The sequence below is a fragment of the Oncorhynchus kisutch genome, linkage group LG5 (assembly GCF_002021735.2).
Source record: "Oncorhynchus kisutch isolate 150728-3 linkage group LG5, Okis_V2, whole genome shotgun sequence".
In the NCBI taxonomy this organism is placed as follows: Eukaryota; Metazoa; Chordata; class Actinopteri; order Salmoniformes; family Salmonidae; genus Oncorhynchus; species Oncorhynchus kisutch.
Window position 1 is genome coordinate 71,011,552 of NC_034178.2, and position 16,372 is coordinate 71,027,923.

Below are 16,372 nucleotides of genomic sequence, written 5' to 3' on the forward strand. Positions count from 1 at the left end.
CCAGGAAGTGTACCATAATGTAACCTTTATTTAACTAGGCAAGTCAGTTGAGAATAAAAATCTTATTTACAATGACGGCTTAACTGCCTTGTTCTTTACCTTGTCAGCTCAGGGATTTGATCCAGCAACCTTTCGGTTACTGGCCCAACACTCTACCCACTGGGCTACCTGCCGTCCAAAGGGAATAAGGTCACCATTTCACCATTTCAGATGCATCCGGTGAAACATTTTAAACGTTTTGGGGGAGGAGGGTGATCATCGATGCCTCTCTGACGACCTGACTGGGTCTTTTTTTAGCCGATCTTAGATGACACGGTCTCAGGGGTGTCTCGGTGACGGGTCGGCTGATCAAGAGATGTGATGACGGACCGTTTACCCTCTGAATAGCCCTCCTCACTTCTCCGAGTGCTGAAAGAAACTCTTTATCTATCGGCCAGTCTACCGGAGAGGGAGAACCGTTCTGGCTTGCGTCCCAAATGGCTCACTATACAGTGCACTACTTCTAACCAGAGCCCTTACTTCCCTATCAGGCCCCTTGTCAAAAGTAGTGCACTATATCGGGAGAAGAGTGTGATTTGGGATGCGAATTTGAAGTCCCTGTTCCATCAGGCTGAATACTGGATGGACGTTCTGAATGAGGAGAAAGGGTTTGTACCTTCATGACCACAGACCTTCATGCTTGTCAATCAACAATGACAGGTGATCAGGGTCAGCCAGGGGATTCTGAATGTGGAATGCTGTATAGTTCCATCTTCGAGGCATAGAGTTTTCACTGCAGTTATCGTGTATTTTTCAGCGACAGGAGAGGCTACTTCTTTTCGGGTTGTTCTCTTTAATAATAGGTATTATTATTCATTAGTAGTATTTGTCACATTCTGCCTAAAATAACGTTGTTTTTTTTTGCTGGTATTTTCTTGAGGTCTGCACTGTTTTTGACCTGATGTGAAATGTAATATTTACAGTCCGTTGATTAGCTTAGAAACCGTGGCTACATGCAGTAAACTGGTAAACAGTGCTGATGAAACAACATGGTAATCTAGTGTTGTTTAGAAAGGACTCCAGTTATGTTTAACCTGAATCACTTTCTCCTCTCCTCTGGGGAGTGATCAACCCCCTAGAGCATCTGTCCCTCTCTCTAACCTCTCCTTTCTCCTCTCCTCTGGGGAGTGATCAACCCCCTAGAGCATCTGTCCCTCTCTCTAACCTCTCCTTTCTCCTCTCCTCTGAGTAGTGATCAACCCCCTAGAGCATCTGTCCCTCTCTCTAACCTCTCTCCTTTCTCCTCTCCTATTGTTCCCTCTATCTCCTCTCCACCTTTTTTCTCCTTTCCTTCCCCACCCCTCTCTGCCTCTCCATCCTTCTCCACCCCTCTCCCTTCCTCCCTCCCACCCTCCCCCTTTTCCCACCCTCCCCTCTCCCTCCCTTTCTACCCCTCTCCCACCCCCCCTTTCCCTTCCTCTTTGTCAAATGTCTGCCCTGCTAGAGTTTCCCCGGTCAACAGTAAGTGCTGTAATTGTGAAGTGGAAATGTCTAGGAGCAACAACGGCTCAGCCACGAAGTGGTAAGCCACACAAGCTCACAGAACGGGACCGCCAAGTGCTGAAGCGCGTGAAAATCGTCCGTCCTCGGTTGCAACACTCAGTTCTGAGTTCCAAACTGCCTCTGGAAGCAAAGTCAGCACCAGAACTGTTCGTCGAGAGTTTCATGAAATGGGTTTTCATGGCCGATCAGCTGCACACAAGCCTAAGATCATCATGCTCAATGCCAAGACTCTGGAACAGTGGAAACGTGTTCTCTTGAGTGATCAATCACGCTTCACCATCTGGCAGTCCGACGGACAAATCTGGGTTTGGTGGATGCCATGAGAACGCCACCTGCCCCAATGCATAGTGCCAACTGTACATTTTGGTGGAGGAGGAATAATGGTCTGGGGCTGTTTTTCATGGTTGGGACTAGGCCCCTTAGTTTCAGTGAAGGGAAATCTTAATGCTACAGCATACAGTGATATTATAGGGTTCCAACTTTGTGGCAACAGTTTTGGGAAGGCCCTTTCCTGTTTCAACCTGACAATGCCCCCATGCACAAATCGAGGTCCATACAGAAATGGTTTGTTGAAATCAGTGTGAAAGAACTTGACTGGCCTTCACAGAGCCCTGACCTCAACTCCATCTAACACCTTTGGGATTAATTGGAATGCCGACTGTGACCCAGGCCTAAGCTGCCCAACATTAGTGCTCGACCTCACTAATGCTCTTGAGGCCGAATGGAACCAAGTCCCTGCAGCAATGTTCCAACATCTAGTGGAAAGTCTTCCCAGAAGAGGGGAGGCTTTTATAGCAGCAAAGAGGGGAACAAATCCACATTTCCATGATTTTGTAATGAGATTTTATACGAGCACGTGTCCACATACTCTTGGTCTTGTAATCAATTATCATAAATATGGGTTGTATTTACAATGGTGTTTGTCCTTCACTGGTTTCCCCTTTCTTGTGGCAACAGGTCTCAACTCTTGCTGCTGTGACGTCACACTGTGGAATTTCACCCAGTAGATATGGGATGCTGCGTTATTTCGCCTAACAGCTATGGGAATTTATCAATGTTTGATTTGTTTTCAAATTCTCTGTGGGAAATATGTCTCTCTAATATGGTCATACATTTGGCAGGAGGTTAGGAAGTGCAGCTCAGTTTCCACCTCATTTTATGGGCAGTGAGCACATAGCCTGTCTTCTCTTGAGAGCCAGGTCTGCCTTCGGCGGCCTTTCTCAATAGCAAGGCTATGCTCACGGAGTCTGTATATAGTCAAAGCTTTATAGTCAAAGTTTGGGTCTGTCAGAGTGGTCAGGTATTCTGCCACTGTGTACTCTCTGTTTAGGGCCAAATAGCATTCTAGTTTGCTCTGTTTTTTTGTTAATTCTTTTCAATGTGTCAAGTAATTATGTTTTTGTTTTCACATGATTTGGTTGGTCTAATTATGTTGCTGTCCTGGAGCTCTGTGGGGTGTGTTTGTGAACAGAGCCCCAGGACCAGCTTGCTTAGGGGACTTTTCTCCAGGTCTCTCTCTCTCTCTCTCTCTCTCTCTCTCTCCTCTCTCTCCTCTCCTCTCTCCTCTCTCTCTCTCTCTCTCTCTCTCTCTCTCTCTCTCTCTCTCTCTCTCTCTCTCTCTCTCTCTCTCTCTCTAGGGAAATCAGTAACTGTTTTACATACAGATGTGGAGCTGCCCCCCCCCCCCTACACACAGACGCACACACCCTCTAGCCTTCTTTACACAGCCTCTCCTCATCAGTGTAGCTCTTTCTCTCTGTCTCTCTTCTGCCCTGAAAAGACCTGTATGAATAACAACCGTGAGTTCAGCTTACCAGCCAGGCCCCAGACAATGGAGGATGAGTGCATTCATCTCAGCACTCCCAGGAAAGGCTCCAGTTCAGCTGAGCTAGTATTGTGGCCTGACCCCGTCTCACTAGTCGGTCGGAGGGAGGCAGGGGCCCGGGACTTGCTGCCTTTGGAGTGGCTGCTCCCTGCAGAGTGGATGATAGGCCTGTTCTGGCAGTTATGGTTTGGGGAATTCAAAGAGAGAAAGGAGGAGAGAGAGAGAGATGGTGAGGAAAAAGAGTGCTAGATAGACAGATAGATAGTTAGATAGATAGGGGGAGAGCGATATGGAGAGAGAGTGGGGGAGAGCGAGCCCGAGATGGGGGAGAGAGTTAAATGCTTTTTTTGTGTCCTCCTCCCCTCTTCTCCTCTTCTCCTCCCCTTCTCCCCTCTTCTCCTCCCCTCCTCCCCTCTTCTCCTCCTCTCCTCCTCTTCTCCTCCACTTCTCCCCTCCCCTCCTCCCCTCTTCTCCTCCTCTCCTCCTCTTCTCCTCCCCTTCTCCCCTCTTCTCCTCCCCTTCTCCCCTCTTCTCCTCCCCTCCTCCCCTCTTCTCCTCCTCTCCTCCTCTTCTCCTCCCCTTCTCCCCTCTCCTCCTCTCCTCCTCTTCTCCTCTTCTCCTCCCCTTCTCCCCTCTTCTCCTCCCCTTCTCCCCTCTTCTCCTCCTCTCCTCCTCTCCTCCTCCCCTCTTTTCCTCCTCTCCTCCTCTTCTCCTCCCCTTCTCCCCTCTCCTTCTCTTCTCCTCTCCTCCTCTTCTCCTCCCCTTCTCCCCTCTTCTCCTCCCCTTCTCCCCTCTTCTCCTCCTCTCCTCCTCTCCTCCTCCCCTCTTCTCCTCCCCTTCTCCCCTCTTCTCCTCCTCTTCTCCCCTCTTCTCATCCCCTTCTCCCCTCTTCTCCCCTCTTCCTTGAGTTGAAAGTCGTTTCTTTCGGTTTGAATGTTAATATGATTATGTTGTTATACACCTGTGAACTGACGATACAGAATCTTGCACATCGTTGCCTGGAATGTTATTGACATTGAGATTTGTGTAGACTAAAGAGAGTTAACCTAACTTGAGAGAGAGAATTACGACGGTTTTAAGTTGACGATTGTAAATATTGAACGGTCTAGCAGTTTTAAGAATGCTGGTATTTAAAGCCATGTCCTAGTGAATCCCTGTTTCTTCTCTTTCTACAGGTCTCAAAGGCTGACTTGACAATGGGATCTACAAACCACTGAAGTGGCTCTGACAAAAGAACAGGGGAAGCAGGAGGAAAGTAGAGGAGAAAAGAAAAGGAGAAAAACACTAAACAAAAGGAAAGGGGACTCTCAGAGAGAGAGAGAGAGAGAGAGAGAGAGCCCTTATTGAAAAGAAAAGCGGAGGTCGGCTCGGGGAGGATCAGCTTTGTCCATCGGTGTGGGGTTGGGGGTGCATGCTTGTCCTCTCCAGTGGGCTTCCTCCTTTGTGAGAGAGAGAGAGAGAGAGTTAACAAAAGACAAAGAATGTGCAATAAACAGAGAGGAGAATGTCGACCAGCGGAGGAGGCTGGAGCGGGGATGCCTGGTCTGGGGAGGAGAACCAGTGTGGTACTACTACTGGCTCTCCTGGTAGCCATGGTCCAGGGACAGGTGGAGGTAATGGGGGACATGCTGCAGGATGGACCCGGGAAGCTGGAGGCCTCCATGCACTCCTCCATACTGTCAGACTTCCAGGAGGTGGAGGCCTTGGAGCCGGTGGTGGCTACAGTCTATCAGGCTGAAGTAGGAGCAGCAGGGGGGGAGTCAGGAATCCCCGACTCGTCTGCTGTGGTGGGCCGGGTGTTTCAGATGAAGGTCCCGTTGAAGACGGACCACACCAGCAACACTAAGGTGTGTGTGTGTGTGTGGTGGGGGAGGGGCCTGTTCAATTCTAAAATGTAATCCTATGTCATTTTTACCTGTTTTAATCACGTGAGAAAAATTCCTGTAGTAAGGACATAGCTTGTAGGCCCTAACTAGGTAACTATTTATCTGTCCATGTCTTTCCACGAGGGCCACAGACACTGGTCCCAGGGTGGCCACCCCACAGAAACTGGTCCAAACCTGTCGGGGGTTGATTGTGAAACATGCCAACTGTTTGAAATGCATGAACCCAGCACTTATTCCAGCATTGTGTTGCCTAGTCCCATGATGGCTATCTGAGTCTCCCAGGCTGTGGGTGTAGTCCTATGTCCACAGGATCCTTTCTGCCCTGTCAAACGCATGTTAAAGGTCCCTAGTACCAAACACCAAACCTTGAGCCTTTTGTGCATATGGGAAAATCCACCCTGACAGCCGGGCTAAAAGAATGCTAACACCAAGCACTTTTAGAAGAGAAGAGACACACACAGGGCAGGGTACAGCCGTTCATTTCCTCCACAATATTTATGCTAGAAAGTGATTATTTCTCACATCAAGTAGATGTCAGATCTAGGTTATGGTTGGTCTGATGGTAGTCTAATGCTGTAGAGTAAAGCCAACGTCAAGCAGATGTGAGATCTTGGTTATGGTTGGTCTAATGGTAGTCTAATGCTGTAGAGTAAAGCCAACGTCAAGCAGATGTCAGATCTAGGTTGTGGTTGGGCTAATGGTAGTCTAATTCTTTTTAGGGTGTCAAATCACAGATCCATGATAGAGTGTGTGTGTGTACACATTCTTGCTTGCGTGCGTGTGATAAACACAAGTATTTGATTTAAACATGTCATATCTACACTGAATATACAAAACATTAAGAACACCTGCTCTTTCCATGACTGACTAGGTGAAAGCTATGATCCCTCAGTGTAGATGAAGGGGAGGAGACAGGTTAAAGAAGGATTTTTAATCCATGAGACAGTTCAGATATGGATTCTGTATGTGTGCCATTCATATGGTGAATCGGCAAGACAAAAGATTGAAGTGCCTTTGAACAGGGTATGGTTGTACAGTGGCAAGAAAAAGTAGGTGAACCCTTTGGAATTACCTGGATTTCTACATAAATTAGTCATACAATTTGATCTGATTCTAGAACATGTAGGCTCTATAGAAGTCTAGATTATTCTAGAACATGTAGGCTCTAGAAGTCTAGATGATTCTAGAACATTTAGGCTCTATAGAAGTCTAGATGATTCTAGAACATGTAGGCTCTATAGAAGTCTAGATGATTCTAGAACATGTAGGCTCTATAGAAGTCTAGATGATTCTAAGAACATGTAGACTCTATAAAAGTCTAGATGATTCTAAGGACATGTAGGCTCTATAGAAGTCTAGATGATTCTAGGACATGTAGGCTCTATAGAAGTCTAGATGATTCTAGAACATGTAGGCTCTATAGAAGTCTAGATTATTCTAGAGCAAGTAGGCTCTATAGACGTCTAGATGATTCTAAGAACATGTAGGCTCTATAGAAGTCTCTAGGAACATCACCTCCACTCTGCTGATCCTCAACACTAGGGACCCACAAGGGTGCGTGCTCAGCCCCCTCCTGTACTCCGTTCACCCATGACTGCGTAGCCAAGCATGTCTCCAACTCAGTCATCAAGTTTGCAGGCGATACAACAGTAGTAGGCTTGATTACCAACGATGACGAGACATCCTACAGGGAGGAGGAGAGGGCTCTGGTAGTGTGGTGCCTGGAAAACAACTTCTCACTCAACGTCAACAAAAAAAAGGAGATGATCGTGGACAGGAAACAGCAGATGGAGTCTGGCTCATCCTTGGGAGCAATTTCCAAAGGCCTGAAGGTACCACGTTCATCTGTACAAACAATAGTATGCAAGTATAAACATCATGGGACTACGCAGCCGTCATACCGCTCAGGAAGGAGACGCGATCCTTCTCAAATCAATCCCAGAACAACAGCAAAGGACCTTGTGCAGATGCTGGAGGAAACAGGTAAAACAAGTCCTATATCGACAAAGACCGCTCAGCAAGGAAGAAGCCACTGCTCCAAAACCGCCATAAAAAGGCCAGACTACGGTTTGCAACTGCACATGGGGACAAAGATCATACGTTTTGGAGAAATGTCCTCTGGTCTGATGAAAAAAAATATAACTGTTTGGCCATAATGACCATCGTTATGTTTGGAAGAAAAAGGGAGAGGATTGCAAGCCGAAGAACACCATCGCAACCATGAAGCACGGGGGTCGCAGCATCATGTTGTGGGGGTGCTTTGCTGCAGGAGGGACTGGTGCACTTCACAAAATGGATGGCATCATGATGGAAAATTGTGGATATATTGAAGCAACATCTCAAGACATCTGTCAGGAAGTTAAAGCTTGGTCACAAATGGGTCTTCCAAATGGACAATGACCCCAAGCATACTTCCAAAGTTGTGGCAAAATGTCTTAAGGACAACAAAGTCAAGGTATTGGAGTGGCCATCACAAAGCCCTGACCTCAGTCCTATAGATTTTTTGGGGGGCAGAACTGAAAAAGCGTGTGCGAGAAAGGAGACCTACAAACCTGACTCAGTTACATCAGTTCTGTCAGGAGGAATGGGACAAAATTCACCCAACTTATTGTGGGAAAGTTGTGAAGGTTACCCGAAACGTTTGACCCAAGTTACACAATTTAAAGGCAATGCTACCAAATACGAATTGAGTGTAAACATCTGTAAACTTCTGACCCACTGGGAATGTGATGAAATAAATAAAAGATGAAAAAAAATCCTTCTCTCTACTATTATTCTGACATTTCACATTCTTAAAATAAAGTGGTGATCCTAACTGACCTAATACAGGGAATTTTTACTGGGATTAAATGTCAGGAATTGTGAAAAACTGAGTTTAAATGTATTTGGCTAAGGTGTATGTAAACTCCCGACTTCAAACTGTATGCTCTATAGAAATCTCTAGATGGTTCTAAGAACATGTAGGCTTCTAAGGCAAGGGGCGGCAGGTAGCCTAGTGGTTAAAGCATTGGGCCAACCGAAAGGTTGCTGGATTGTATCCCCGAGCTGACAAGGTAAAAATCTGTCGTTCTGCTCCTGAACAAGGCAGTTAACCCACTGTTCCCGCGTAGGCTGTCATTGTAAATAATATTTTTTTTCTTAACTGACTTGCATAGTTAAATCAATTTAAAAAATGTACTTCAGTATATTTAGTTGTTGCAGTGCTTCTTTAGAAATCAATTGAACTGTTGTGAGGTTCTTGTTGTTTTCAGCCCCACTACAATACTAGATACAAACTGTTTCTGAATCTCCTTTTCAACTACTCGGAAAGATAGAGAGAAAGAAACATGTTCAGTCTGCTTGAATGTCCTGGCAAGTGGATCTGTTACAGTGAAATCAGCCTCTGATAAATGGAGAAAGATATCCCTGTTGTCTATACTTCCCCGGTGGTGCTCTACTCCCCTCCTCTCCAACGATGGCAACCAGGCAGCAGGACTCTATTTGTCTCTTTTCCTCTCTGTTTCCCTGAAACCCCTCTATTCGGACACACAAAGACTCACATTGAAACCTAATTAGGCTTGGCAGTGTGGCAGCAGAAAACTTCTATTAGTAGGATGGATGAAGGACCCAAGATAAAAATGGAAAATTTGAGTTCTCTCAGTTCTCTGGTCAGATGTAGCCAAATCATTCCATCCAGAGTGGCTCGTACCAGTCAGAGTCCCTCCCTCCCTCCGTCCGTCCTTCCATCCATTCTCATTTGTTAGGTTTTGATTCCCCTCTGCATAGAAACTAAGCTGGGTACCTACCACTGGTGTCATGAAGTTCAAGCCAGTCTTGGTGAGACTCTTTAGGGTACAGTCTCAAGCTACTAATTTCTTTCCAGCTTTCAAATCCGAACATTCTTATCTTCTCCTCTACCCTGCAACTCTTACACTGGTCCTTAGTGCACTACTTTCTACTCTATTATTGTACAAAGAAGGTAGTGCACTATGTTTCCTGTCAATATACCTGGTAAAATAATGGTTAATAAACAAAAAGCTAAGCGGGGAGGGGCGTATAAAATCTCAGATTTTCCCCCAAATTCTGTTTTATATTTTCCCAAATAGTTTTCTCAGTTTTATATTTTCCCAAATAGTTTTCTCAGTTTTATATTTTCCCAAATAGTTTTCTCAGTTGTATATTTTCCTAAATAGTTTTCTCAGTTTTATATTTTCCTAAATAGTTTTCTCAGTTTTATATTTTCCTAAATAGTTTTCTCAGTTTTATATTTTCCCAAATAGTTTTCTCAGTTTTATATTTTCCTAATTAGTTTTCTCAGTTTTATATTTTCCCAAATAGTTTTCTCAGTTTTATATTTTCCTAAATAGTTTTCTCAGTTTTATATTTTCCTAAATAGTTTTCTCAGTTTTATATTTTCCTAAATAGTTTTCTGTTTTATATTTTCCTAAATAGTTTTCTCAGGTTTATATTTTCCCAAATAGTTTTCTCAGTTTTATATTTTCCTAAATAGTTTTCTCAGTTTTATATTTTCCCAAATAGTTTTCTCAGTATTATATTTTCCTAATTAGTTTTCTCAGTTTTATATTTTCCCAAATAGTTTTCTCAGTTTTATATTTTCCTAAATAGTTTTCTCAGTTTTATATTTTCCTAAATAGTTTTCTCAGTTTTATATTTTCCTAAATAGTTTTCTGTTTTATATTTTCCTAAATAGTTTTCTCAGTTTTATATTTTCCCAAATAGTTTTCTCAGTTTTATATTTTCCTAAATAGTTTTCTCAGTTTTATATTTTCCCAAATAGTTTTCTCAGTTTTATATTTTCCTAATTAGTTTTCTCAGTTTTATATTTTCCCAAATAGTTTTCTCAGTTTTATATTTTCCTAAATAGTTTTCTCAGTTTTATATTTTCCTAAATAGTTTTCTCAGTTTTATATTTTCCTAAATAGTTTTCTGTTTTATATTTTCCTAAATAGTTTTCTCAGGTTTATATTTTCCCAAATAGTTTTCTCAGTTTTATATTTTCCTAAATAGTTTTCTCAGTTTTATATTTTCCCAAATAGTTTTCTCAGTATTATATTTTCCTAATTAGTTTTCTCAGTTTTATATTTTCCCAAATAGTTTTCTCAGTTTTATATTTTCCTAAATAGTTTTCTCAGTTTTATATTTTCCCAAATAGTTTTCTCAGTTTTATATTTTCCTAAATAGTTTTCTCAGTTTTATATTTTCCTAAATAGTTTTCTCAGTTTTATATTTTCCTAAATAGTTTTCTGTTTTATATTTTCCTAAATAGTTTTCTCAGGTTTATATTTTCCCAAATAGTTTTCTCAGTATTATATTTTCCTAAATAGTTTTCTCAGTTTTATATTTTCCCAAATAGTTTTCTCAGTTTTATATTTTCCTAATTAGTTTTCTCAGTTTTATATTTTCCCAAATAGTTTTCTCAGTTTTATATTTTCCTAAATAGTTTTCTCAGTTTTATATTTTCCTAAATAGTTTTCTCAGTTTTATATTTTCCTAAATAGTTTTCTGTTTTATATTTTCCTAAATAGTTTTCTCAGGTTTATATTTTCCCAAATAGTTTTCTCAGTTTTATATTTTCCTAAATAGTTTTCTCAGTTTTATATTTTCCCAAATAGTTTTCTCAGTATTATATTTTCCTAATTAGTTTTCTCAGTTTTATATTTTCCCAAATAGTTTTCTCAGTTTTATATTTTCCTAAATAGTTTTCTCAGTTTTATATTTTCCTAAATAGTTTTCTCAGTTTTATATTTTCCTAAATAGTTTTCTCAGTTTTATATTTTCCTAAATAGTTTTCTCAGTTTTATATTTTCCTAAATAGTTTTCTCAGGTTTATATTTTCCCAAATAGTTTTCTCAGTTTTATATTTTCCTAAATAGTTTTCTCAGTTTTATATTTTCCCAAATAGTTTTCTCAGTTTTATATTTTCCTAAATAGTTTTCTCAGTTTTATATTTTCCTAAATAGTTTTCTCAGTTTTATATTTTCCTAAATAGTTTTCTCAGTTTTATATTTTCCTAAATAGTTTTCTCAGTTTTATATTTTCCTAAATAGTTTTCTCAGTTTTATATTTTCCTAAATAGTTTTCTCAGTTTTATATTTTCCCAAATAGTTTTCTCAGTTTTATGTTTTCCCAAATAGTTTTCTCAGTTTTATATTTTCCCAAATAGTTTTCTCAGTTTTATATTTTCCCAAATAGTTTTCTCAGTTTTATATTTTCCCAAATAGTTTTCTCAGTTTTATATTTTCCTAAATAGTTTTCTCAGTTTTATATTTTCCTAAATAGTTTTCTCAGTTTTATATTTTCCTAAATAGTTTTCTCAGTTTTATATTTTCCTAAATAGTTTTCTCAGTTTTATATTTTCCTAAATAGTTTTCTCAGTTTTATATTTTCCTAAATAGTTTTCTCAGTTTTATATTTTCCCAAATAGTTTTCTCAGTTTTATGTTTTCCCAAATAGTTTTCTCAGTTTTATATTTTCCCAAATAGTTTTCTCAGTTTTATATTTTCCCAAATAGTTTTCTCAGTTTTATGTTTTCCCAAATAGTTTTCTCAGTTTTATATTTTCCCAAATAGTTTTCTCAGTTTTACATTTTCCCAAATAGTTTTCTCAGATAGATTTTTTTTACCAAGTTTTAGATTTGGTTTTATTTGTCAATTCTCAAAATTACAATTATTCATAGACAAATAATAGGATGTTCTGAGTCCATGTCAATGGTTAAATCACATTTGAAAACCTTTTTTTTAGGTCTGGAAGAAAACAAATAAATTGAGCATCTGGCCCTTTAATTGGGCATCTGGCCCTTTTAATTTGGCATCAGGCCCTTTTAATTGGGCATCTGGCCCTTTGTAGTTGGGCGTCTGGCCCTTTTAATTGGGCGTCTGGACCTTTTTAGTTGGGTGTCTGGCCCTTTTAATTGGGCGTCTGGACCTTTTTAGTTGGGCGTCTGGCCCTTTTTAGTTGGGCGTCTGGCCCTTTTTAATTGGGCATCTGGCCCTTTAATTGGGCATCTGGCCCTTTTTAATTGGGCATCTGGCCCTTTAATTGGGCATCTGGCCCTTTTTTATTGGGCATCTGGCCCTTTAATTGGGCATCTGGCCCTTTTAATTTGGCATCAGGCCCTTTTAATTGGGCATCTGGCCCTTTGTAGTTGGGCGTCTGGCCCTTTTAATTGGGCGTCTGGACCTTTTTAGTTGGGCGTCTGGCCCTTTTAGTTGGGCGTCTGGCCCTTTTTAGTTGGGCGTCTGGCCCTTTTTAATTGGGCATCTGGCCCTTTAATTGGGCATCTGGCCCTTTTTAATTGGGCATCTGGCCCTTTAATTGGGCATCTGGCCCTTTTTTATTGGGCATCTGGCCCTTTAATTGGGCATCTGGCCCTTTTAATTTGGCATCAGGCCCTTTTAATTGGGCATCTGGCCCTTTGTAGTTGGGCGTCTGGCCCTTTTAATTGGGCGTCTGGACCTTTTTAGTTGGGCGTCTGGCCCTTTTAATTGGGCGTCTGGACCTTTTTAGTTGGGCGTCTGGCCCTTTTTAGTTGGGCGTCTGGCCCTTTTTAATTGGGCATCTGGCCCTTTAATTGGGCATCTGGCCCTTTTTAATTGGGCATCTGGCCCTTTAATTGGGCATCTGGCCCTTTTTTATTGGGCATCTGGCCCTTTAATTGGGCATCTGGCCCTTTTAATTTGGCATCAGGCCCTTTTAATTGGGCATCTGGCCCTTTGTAGTTGGGCGTCTGGCCCTTTTAATTGGGCGTCTGGACCTTTTTAGTTGGGCGTCTGGCCCTTTTAATTGGGCGTCTGGACCTTTTTAGTTGGGCGTCTGGCCCTTTTTAGTTGGGCGTCTGGCCCTTTTTAATTGGGCATCTGGCCCTTTAATTGGGCATCTGGCCCTTTTTAATTGGGCATCTGGCCCTTTAATTGGGCATCTGGCCCTTTTTTATTGGGCATCTGGCCCTTTAATTGGGCATCTGGCCCTTTAATTGGGCATCTGGCCCTTTAATTGGGCATCTGGCCCTTTTTTATTGGGCATCTGGCCCTTTAATTGGGCATCTGGCCCTTTTTTATTGGGCATCTGGCCCTTTAATTGGGCATCTGGCCCTTTAATTGGGCATCTGGCCCTTTAATTGGGTGTCTAGTGAGTGAGGAATGTGTCGTCTAATGTGCCTGTCTTGTGATAGTGCTATACTGCTGCTGCTAATTTCATGGCAAAGTTTGCAAATAGCGGATACAAATTATATATTCCTCATGATAGCCTAGTGGTTAGAGCGTTGGACTCATAACCTAAAAGGCTGCTAGTTCAAACCCCTGAGCTGACATGGTACAAATCTGTCGTTCTGCCCCTGAACAGGCAGTTAACCCACTGTTCCTAGTCCGTCATTGAAAATAAGAATTTGTTCTTAACTGACTTGCCTAGTTAAATAAAGTTAAAATAAAAATATATACTTCTGTCTGGTAAGCTAAGTAACTTTGCAGTTAACATTTAATTAATCATGTGAGGAAATCGACACTACGATTATCATGTCAACTGTCTACACTCAAATGTTGTGCACAAATTTGTTTACAGCCTTCTTAGTGAGCATTTTATCCTTTGCCAAGATAATCCATCCACCTGACAGGTGTGGTATATCAATAAGCTGATTAAACAGCAGGATCATTACACAGGAGCAACTTGTACTGGGGACAATAAAAGGTCACTCTAAAATGTGCAGTTTTGTCACACAACACAATGCCATAGATGTTTCGAGGGAGCTATTGGCATGCTGTCTGCAGTAATGTCCTCCAGAAATGTTGCCAGATAATTTAATGTTCATTTCTCGACCATAAGCCTCCTCCCAACATCATTTTAGAGAATTTGACAGTACATCCAACCGGCCTCAGAACCGCAGACCACCTGTAACCACGCCAGCCCAGGACCTCCACATCCAACTTTTTCACCTGCGGGATAGTCTGAGGGGGGCTGGAGTTAATGGGGATGACCTGCTCCCAAGTGGGTGGGCCTGGCTCCCAAGTGGGTGGGCCTGGCTCCCAAGTGGGTGGACCTGGCTCCCAAGTGGGTGGCCTGGCTCTTAAGTGGGTGGGCCTGGCTCCCAAGTGGGGTGGGCCTATGCCCACCCATGGCTGCACCCCTGCCCAGTCATCTGAAATCCATAGATTAGGGCCTAATTTATTAATTTCAATTGACTGATTTCCTGATATAAACTGTAACAGCAAAATATTAGAAATTGTTGCATGTTGCGTTTTACATTTTTGTTCAGTGTACTTTCACTGTGTGTATCCGTGTGTGCGTGTGTGTCCGTGTGTGTGTGTGTGCGTGCCTGTGTGTGTGTGTATCCTTGAATGTTGTTGTGGTACACCTCCTTCCACTTACATCACAAAGGAAAGTACAACTGGTTCAATTCTTAATTTATTTGTTGTGTATCTGCTCCATAGCTATTGGCCAATCTGTATTGACACTGTGATGATGCAACCACTCTGAGAGAGACGTATTTTATTTACACACACACACACTCGCACTCTCTGTCTCTGTCTTTCTCTTAGAAGTCTCTTATTTACTGTACAGAACACAACAGACCAGAACAGAAAGAGTTTCACTGACAGTGAGTCATTCCTGAGGCGAAGCAGCATTCGTCTGTGGGTCTGACAGGATGGGTACACTGAAGGGGAGTTTAGTTTACTCCAGTCATCTTAGTTCACTCTGTGTTTGTGTCCCAAATGGCACCCTATTCCCTATATAGTACACTACTTTGACCAAGAGCATATGAGCCCTGGTCAAAACTAGTGTAATAAATAGGGAATAGGGTGCCATTTGGGACAATCTCAGTGACAGGGCCAGCTAGCAGAGAACAGGACACAGACCACTTATAACCCACTATTATTCTGTGTGTGCTATTCTGCAGACGTCAAGCTCTAACGTCTTCAATGTACTCAGTAGCTTTTCTTTCTCCTTCCCTGTTATTATTCCTCTCCCTTCTCCTTCCACATTGTCTTTCTTCCTCTCCCTTCTCCTTCCACATTGTCTTCCTCTCCCTTCTCCTTCCCCATTGTCTTTCTCTCCCTTCTCCTTCCACATTGTCTTTCTCTCCCTTCTCCTTCCACATTGTCTTCCTCTCCCTTCTCCTTCCACATTGTCTTCCTCTCCCTTCTCCTTCCCTGTTATTCTTTCTCTCCCTTCTCCTTCCACATTGTCTTCCTCTCCCTTCTCCTTCCACATTGTCTTCCTCTCCCTTCTCCTTCCCCATTGTCTTCCTCTCCCTTCTCCTTCCCTGTTATTCTTTCTCTCCCTTCTCCTTCCACATTGTCTTTCTCTCCCTTCTCCTTCCCTGTTATTCTTTCTCTCCCTTCTCCTTCCACATTGTCTTTCTCTCCCTTCTCCTTCCCTGTTATTCTTTCTCTCCCTTCTCCTTCCACATTGTCTTTCTCTCCCTTCTCCTTCCCCATTGTCTTTCTCTCCCTTCTCCTTCCACATTGTCTTTCTCTCCCTTCTCCTTCCACATTGTCTTTCTCTCCCTTCTCCTTCCACATTGTCTTTCTCTCCCTTCTCCTTCCCTGTTATTCTTTCTCTCCCTTCTCCTTCCACATTGTCTTTCTCTCCCTTCTCCTTCCCCATTGTCTTTCTCTCCCTTCTCCTTCCACATTGTCTTTCTCTCCCTTCTCCTTCCCTGTTATTCTTTCTCTCCCTTCTCCTTCCACATTGTCTTTCTCTCCCTTCTCCTTCCCCATTGTCTTTCTCTCCCTTCTCCTTCCCCATTGTCTTCCTCTCCCTTCTCCTTCCCTGTTATTCTTTCTCTCCCTACTCCTTCCACATTGTCTTTCTCTTCGTCATTACAGGAGTTGAACTAATGCCAGCTTCTCCTCGTTCTCCTTCTGAATAACTATTTATTAGAGTATCTGCAAGCAAATGTTGTTGATTTACCCGAGGGGGAGAGAAACTAGAGTGAACTGGGGGCCTGTCTCTCTTTCAAATTCTGTCTCTCTTTCTCATTCTGTCTCTCTATCTCTCTTTCTTTCTCTCTCTCTCTGTTTCTCTCTCCCTCTCTGTCTCTCTCTCTCAATTCAATTCAAGGAGCTTTATTGGCATGGGAAACATGTTTACATTGCCAAAGCAAGTTACACTTCTCTCGTCGCTG

The 16,372-nt window shown here is 42.3% G+C and overlaps 1 protein-coding gene across 2 annotated transcripts in view; it reads left to right on the forward strand.

The window, feature by feature from the left end:
* dag1 (dystroglycan 1) overlaps positions 1-16,372 on the forward strand; it is a 72,430-nt gene that overhangs the window by 42,552 nt on the left and 13,506 nt on the right. For both annotated transcript variants that reach the window (XM_020475802.2, XM_031825754.1), the window contains exon 2: positions 4,543-5,214. In XM_020475802.2, coding sequence (XP_020331391.1) covers positions 4,849-5,214 — 366 coding nt within the window. In that variant the 5' untranslated portion in view covers positions 4,543-4,848. The remainder of the gene's footprint in view (positions 1-4,542; positions 5,215-16,372) is intronic.